Raw genomic sequence first — 7,717 nt, 5'->3', positions numbered from 1 at the left:
CTCTCTCTCTCTCTCTCTCTCTCTCTCTCTCTCTCTCTCTCTTTCTTAACTGTCTCTCTACATAGACTTGGCTGTCCTGAAACTCCCTATGTAGACCAGGCTGACCTTAATCTCATAGAGATCTGCCTGCCTCTGCCTCCCAAGTGCTGGCATTAAAGGGTTGCACCAGCATGCTCTGCCAACTACATGGTATTTTATAGTTAAGATTCTCTCTCTTTTTTTTTTTTTTCGAGACAGGGTTTCTCTGTATAGTCCTGGCTGTCCTGGAATTCACTCTGTAGACCAGGCTGGCCTCGAACTCAGAAATCCGCCTACCTCTGCCTCACGAGTGCTGGGGTTAAAGGCGTGCGCCACCACCGCCCGGCTAGTTAAGATTCTCTAATAACAGCTTTTTATATTTTAATAGTGTTTTTAATTCATCCTTTGACAATTTCATACACTTAAACAATGTGTTTTGATTACGTCTATCCATTTCCCACTTCCAACCTGGGGATCCTGTAGCATCTTCTCTCCTAATTCATATATTTTTTAAAACAAAATTTTTTAAAAGTTCTTTTTAAAAATTTATTCATTTTATTTTATACGTGAGTGTTTTCCTCCTAGAGTTTCTTTGTGCAGCCCTGGCTGTTCTCGAACTCACACTGTAAACCAGGCTGACTTTGAACTCAGTGATCCACCTGCTTCTGCCTCCCAAGTGCTTTTATGTGTGAGTATTTTGTCTGCATGTATGTCTGCATGTCACATGCATGCCTGGTGCTGGCAGAGGCCGGAAGAGGGCATTTTAGAACTCCCTAAAATTGGAGTTTCAGATAGTTGTGAAGTTCTGTGTGGGTGTGGAGACAAATGATTCTCCTCCATTGGGAGCCACGGACTCAGACGCTCCTCCGATAGCTGTGGGGGCATGTGAGCGCCTCCCTGCTCTGTCCTGGAATGTCGATGGCTTGATCTTGTGGAAGTCTTTGGTAGGCAACCACAGCTTCTGTGAATTTGTGAGCACAACAGTCATGTCCAGAAGACAGCATTTCAAAATGCAAAATATGACTAGTTTAAATGTAAAAATTTCCCAAGAGATATTTTTAAGGAGTAATCATAACCTTTTGGAAAAGTCATTCAGTATGTAGAGAAGCTTGTTACCATGGTACTTTGCTGTGACTATGCTTTCCCACTTTGCATTATAGCAACACTTTAATATTTTTAGAGTCTAACAGAAATTCAAATTTTTAGTAACTTATAATGCAATTCTGACTCTTATTGAAGGATCTATCTAATCAGTATGTTTTTAAATTTTACACATTGGTAATAATTATATGATACGCATGTTGCTTTAGGCACCGGAGGGCTGAATCAATCATACATGATCTACTCAGAGTTATTGAGGGCCTACTGTGTCTCTGGGGGTATGTGTTCTAATATGATGTATTTTAAAAGTAACAAAGTGAAATGTAAGCAGTTTCTTTCTCTGTAGGAATGTCTGTCTTATTTAATAATGACAGAACAAATCAAGGAGGAACAAGAGTGATAAAATTGTAATAATGACAATTATTACAGGTTCAGACTCAGACAGGAAGCAGCATCTGTGTTAATCATGAAGAGAGGTGCATTTTTTCTGCACTGAGGGAAGAATAGAAGTAGAAGCTTAGGATAAGGTCCTTGATGTTGCAGGGGAAAAAAAAAATCTCAGGGCAGAGCTAGGCAACCAGAGCTGTATGCTCAGCCCCCTAAACCTTAGCTAAAGGCTCAACTGTTAGAATGAAACAGGGTGATTTACTCAATAGCTATGCATTGAGGATTCAACGGAATGAAAATATAATTTGGAAATGTAAAGGTACCAGAAAGAAAGCTAGCGTTTCTTACACACCTGAGAACAGTAGTGACTTACTCTGAGAACAACAGATTTGCAACCTGGAGTGTGTGTGAACCTTGAACCTGTGCAAAAGAGAGGTTGCTTAAAATAGGGAAGGGCAGGGTCTTCAGAGAGAGAGAGAGAGAGAGAGAGAGATCTGTTGTTAAGAGTGCTTACTGCTTTTTCAGAGGGACCAGGTTCAGTTCCCAGTACCCACATGGCAGCTGGAAACCACCAGTTCCAGGGGATCTACTACCTTCTCTGGGCTTCATGGGCACCAGGTTCACATACAGTTCACATACATGCAAGTAAGACACTCAAACACATAAAATAAAATAAACATCTTAAGAAAGAGCCTGTGAGATGAGTCAGAGGGTAAAGGCACTTGCTGTCAGGTCTGACAACCTGAGTTTGATAACCAGGACCCACAGGACAGGAGAGAACTGACTCCCAAAGTTGTACTCTGACATGAACATTATATGTGTGTGTACACACACACACATGCACGCATACACACACAAATGTAATTTAAACTTAAAAAATAGGTCAGTGGGATCAGATTATGAATAATCTTCAATACTATGCCAAAAAAAAAATCTGGGCTTGAATTTGTATATAGTGGAAAGTGTATTTTAGTTTTGAGAACATAACCAATATCAGAAAATTAGGATTTTAAACTATTATTATTGTTGTTGTTGAAATATCTCAAACTCTTGAAATCCTTCTCCTCAGCTTCATGAGAGCTGTGACTACAAGCTATCAGGCCCACCTCTCATTTCAAAATTTAAAGGTTGGTTAGAAGGAAGGCAAAATGGATGGAGAAGTGAAACATTATGGTGGTATATATCTATAATCTCAGCAGCAAGAGAAGCTGAAGCAGGAAGATTTTTTTTTTCGAGACAGGGTTTCTCTGTGTAGCCCTGGCTGTCCTGGAACTTACTCTGTAGACCAGGCTGGCCTTGAACTCAGAAATCCGCCTGCCTCTGCTTCCCAAGTGCTGGGATTAAAGGCGTGGGCCACCACTGCCCGGCTTTTTTTTTTTGGAAGATTTTAAGTTTTAGGCCAGCCTGGGATACATCACAAGACCTTGTCTATAAAGAAGTAAATGAGAAACAATGACATTTTAAAGTGTGAACTTTTCTTTATGTGTCTATATAGCTTTGATCAGCAGAGTCTTGGCCCTGAGAGATTACACAGGACCTGACTGTCGGTACCTGAACTTCACTACGGGAGAAGAGATATCTGTTTATGTTAAACTTGGAGGAGACAGAGAAGATCTATGGGCAGGAAGTGTAAGTATTTAGTTTTAAGAACTAAGTGCAGAATAAATGTCCAACTTGGACACGGATACTCGCTGTCAGTATTTAAAAGAACTCTTATTTAACAATTTCAAAGCTCTGTATAGATATTAACATACTCATCATATTTGAGCAAACAAAAAAAGTGATCACATGCATGTCTTTAAATTCAAGACCTTGGGAGGCAGAGGGGGTGGGTCTCTGTGAGTACAAAGGCAGCTTGATCTATACAGCAAGTTACAGACCATCCAGGGTTCAAAAACCAAACATTGCATTTTGTGATTGCTCTAAAATTTCTATAGAAGAGGTTTTTGAGAAAGACAGCTTGTGATAGCCTGAGACGGAGTTCTAAAGGAGGGCCTTGGAATTGTTTTTTATATAACACACATAATTTTCAGCTTAGAGGTCATAATTATTTAGAAGGCTGTTAGGAATGCTGGCATATGTTACGGCAACCACAGCATCTCTCTGTGCTGTCAGTGACCGAGTCTGAGAGAGACTGGGAAGTTAGTTCATCAGATTTCAAAGCATGTCTGTCTGAATAGAGAGAGGGTTGAGGTGTGTTGGACAGGTCAACAGAAAGGTTGGTATGATAGGGCAAAGAGGTGTACAAATTTTTCATGGAAAATAAAATAATAACTGGGAGATCTTTTAATTTGGCCAAAGTAAAAGAAGCCCAAAGTATCTCTTCGGATAATGATTCATGTTTTCAGTTGAAAAGATTTCTATCTCTGGTGTGTGTGGTGTTTTGTAATGATGGCATGTTATCATAGATGAGTTTACTTTCATGTTTAATAGACATGGCCAATCTGAGAGACTTTTACATAGCTTCCATACTGTGTGTATATCAGTTTCTTCCGTAATGTAGCCTCTGTGCTCACTGTCTGAATGAACAACTTTAGTTTTGAGACAGTCTCATGTAGCTCAGGCCATCCATAAACTCCCAGCGTCTGTAGCTGAGAATGAGTGTGAATGTCCGGTCCTCCTGCGTGTTGATGTTGCTGGCATACAACATTACCCCTCTGAAGGCGCAGACTGTATTTGAAACTTTCCTCTTCCCACCAGGGGATATGTAACTGAACATTTACCATGCCAGATTTGATTTCTCCTTATTGCTTAGGATGGTTTTAAAATACCTGGCTCTATTTTGAATGCATCACAGAAATCTGACACAGGTATAAGAAAATGACAGAGTATATGACACAGGAAGCAAGGAGAACAATTTTGATTTTTTTTTACTAAGTATGAAAATAATAATTCTACATAAAACAATGTTTAATGGATTAAAATCTTGGGGGGAAAGTCTCAGCTGCCTTTAGCTTTTGGTACCTTAGATGTTTAATCTAATTACTTCTCTGCCTTTTGGCTAAGCAGAAGTAGAAATGGTTAGTCTGTGTTCATAACAGTTGAAGAACTCACACTGTGGATTCATAGAGTATTTCCAAATAGTTGCAAATGAAGACTAACTGGAGAGGTAGAAGAATCATATTTAATATGTGATGGTGTTGGATCAAAAGACAGAAAATGTTTGGGAAACTTTAATAGGAACAAGAGGGACTCTGAGTGGTTGAATGCTGACTTCACTTATGGGGAACATCATACTGGGTCAAGAGAATCTGTTACCAGGTTAGCCCAGAAAGGCCAAAAGGAACTGCATCTTCCCTTGGCGACACATGGACCTTAACTACCTTAAGAAATCCATCTGCCACTTCTGGGAGTCTAAATCCCTTTCTTGCATGTGACATCTTGACAACCTCTGAGTTTGCTATAGTTCTGTCTTCCCGAATTGTCACCTGAGTTGTTCCTTTTTGATATCTCAGATCTAAAAGTGTAAATCTGCATAACCTAGGCAAAGAGGTCCCAGAGAACTGGGGTGTGGTTGTGGGGGACGGTCTGGAACAATGGTCCAGCAGTTAAGGGCACTTGCTACACTTCCAGAAGACCTGGTTCCCAGTAACCACACAGCTCACAACTCTCTGTAATTCCAGTTCTAGGCTATCTGACACCTCTTCAGGTCCTCACAGGCACTATAGGAAAACCACCCACACACATAAAATAAAAATACATAAATCTTGCCTGGCAGTGGTGGTGCACGCCTTTAATCCCAGCACTAGGGAGGCAGAGGCAGGCAGATCTCTGTGAGTTCCATTCCAGCCTGGTCTACACAGTGAGTTTCAGGACAGCAAGGCTACAAAGAAAAACTAGATCTCGAAACACACACACACACACACACACACACACACACACACACACACACCACACACACACACCAGGGAGGGGGGAGGGAAGAATAACAGGAGTATATAGTACAGTTTTCAGGTTTGCAACACCAGCGTATAACAGTTTAGCTCCTCATGCCCTTAAGTTAATATCATTCTGTCAAATAACAAAACAATGGGGTCTCACTCACATTCTTGTTATTGTTGTAGGTTTGTTTGTCACTGGGGCTTGAACCCAGGACTTAAGCAAGAACTCTATCACTTAATTATATCTCTAGTTCCCACTCACGATTTTTAGATATTTGATAACCAATAATGTTTTGTGATTTAATATAGCTAAAAGCCAAGGTCATAGGACAAAATGAGGCCCAGTAGCTATTCCTGTTTCAATCACTTTCCCCTTAAAATCTTTGTCCTTTATTTTGCTAGAAAGGAAAAGACTTTGGATTCTTTCCCAGAGATGCAGTCGAGATTGAAGAGGTGTTCATATCTGAAGAAGTCGAATTGCCAACTAAAGTGAGTAAATTCTCTATCAGCAATTAATTGAGTTTAAAAGTTCTTGGCAAAAAATGGTTTCCTTGGTATAAACGTTCGTTGGTTGTGTACCTCACTTGGTGAATGCAAGCGATAGTTATTAAGAACTTGTCCTTGGCATTGTTTGGGTATGTGAATACAATGAGGTAAAACGGAATCCATGACCACTAATGACTTTACTTTCTGAACAATTAACGGGCAAAAGAATATAATGGTTAGAAGTGTGAAGTCTGGAGAAAGTGTAAGTTTAAAGCCTGACTCAACCACTTACTGAGGCTGTAGGGATGAATAAATTTTATCACCTGAAAACTAGGAGTCGTGAGTGGACACAACGTAGCACAACCTCCAAGAGACAGAGGAGTAAAAGAGTAGGCAAAGGCCACAGAAGAGATGCGGCAGCTGTTATTAGCTACAACCACTGATACTGTTGTCCTGCTAGGACCAAAGGTTACCTCTCCTTCCACCTCTCCTGGGTCTCACATCTGTACAAACAGTTTGGTTATTGTTTTTTTTTTTTTTTAATTAACTAATGTTATGATTTTATGTGTATGAGTGTCTGTCTGTATGCATGCCTGGTGCCTGCAGAGGCCGGAAGAGTGTGTCCTATCCCCTGGAACTGAGTTATGGACAGCTGTGAGTAGCCAAGTGAGTACTGAAAATTGAATCCAGGACTTCTGGAAGAACAGCTGCTGCTCTTAACTCTGAACCATCTCTCCAGCCATTCGCTGTTGAAATTCTTTTTTTTTTTTTTGAATTTTACTTTTTACTTGTTTGTGTGTGTGTGTACGTGTGTGTGTGTGTGTGTGTGTGTGTGTGTATACACGCACATGTGCGTTCCGCTGGCCTCTGCTAGGATTAAAGGCGAACACCGTCACTGCCCTGTTGCCGTTGGAATTCTGAATGAATTTCAAATATTATTGATCTTGGTAATAAAAAGGCATCAGGAAGTGATATTTTAATGTATGAATTTGGCTTGCTACTTTAATTCATATTCCAGGTTTTACCACGTGTAAGGCCATCGTGAAATGAAACTGTTTGTTTCCACACACTGTCTGTTGGCACTGGGATTAGCTGTCCACTTGCTTCAGGGTAGTTGGCCCTGTCGCTTCTCCGTACTTTGTCCGTAGCACATTCTCTTCTCGGTAGGTTCGCTCTTGTAGACCTTATCCTAGGCGTAACATCTATCCCTGTCTGTCACAATCTTATGTAATTACCAGTGTGCATTAGTGTGCACCTCAAGGGCAAGAGTGCACTGCCATGGGGAGCCCGTACAGGTCAGAGGACAGCTTTGTGGAGTCAGTTCTCTCTCTCAGTCCTTGTAGGGATTGGACCAGCAGTCCCAGGCCTACACAGCAAACGCCTGTACTCAGGGAGCCATGTGAGTAGCCTGGCATTGTTGCCTCTTGACTGGAATATAGTAATCCTCTAACTGTTTGATGTCATGTTCCTCCTTTCAAGCCCATCCTGCGAACAGCAATAGATCCTATAAAAGCAAACCCGGAAGATCAGGCCAGATCATTCCTTTTGTTAATTTTTATTGGACCTGGCAAACAGCCTAGACTCAGTCCATCCTGGACTCACAGGTCCTGATCTTCCTGATCTTGCCACTCTTCCTGTCCTGTGTCACTCTTCTTTCATAACACACACACACACCCTTGGATAGACTGGCTTTTGGACTGTTCTTAGTTGTGTCAACTGTTTACTAGCCCAGGGACTTGAAGGGGCTCTTTCTCTGGGGGAGCACTCTGCACCGCTTTCCTCTGAGGGAGCACTCTACACCGCTTTCCTCTGGGGGAGCACTCTGCACCGCTTTCCTCTGCGGG

At 41.4% G+C, this 7,717-nt stretch overlaps 1 protein-coding gene across 8 annotated transcripts in view; it reads left to right on the top strand.

The window, feature by feature from the left end:
* The window catches only part of Mia2 (MIA SH3 domain ER export factor 2), a 93,673-nt gene that overhangs the window by 2,318 nt on the left and 83,638 nt on the right, over positions 1-7,717 (top strand). For all 8 annotated transcript variants that reach the window (XM_028781696.1, XM_028781737.1, XM_028781723.1 and 5 more), the window contains exons 2-3: positions 3,002-3,135; positions 5,790-5,876. In XM_028781696.1, the coding sequence (XP_028637529.1) occupies positions 3,002-3,135; positions 5,790-5,876 (221 nt within the window). The remainder of the gene's footprint in view (positions 1-3,001; positions 3,136-5,789; positions 5,877-7,717) is intronic.

Source organism: Grammomys surdaster, unplaced genomic scaffold (genome assembly GCF_004785775.1).
Source record: "Grammomys surdaster isolate TR1022 unplaced genomic scaffold, NIH_TR_1.0 98, whole genome shotgun sequence".
Taxonomy (NCBI): Eukaryota; Metazoa; Chordata; class Mammalia; order Rodentia; family Muridae; genus Grammomys; species Grammomys surdaster.
The sequence above is the reverse complement of the archived record's forward strand: the minus strand, read 5'-3'. Positions and strand labels throughout refer to the sequence as shown.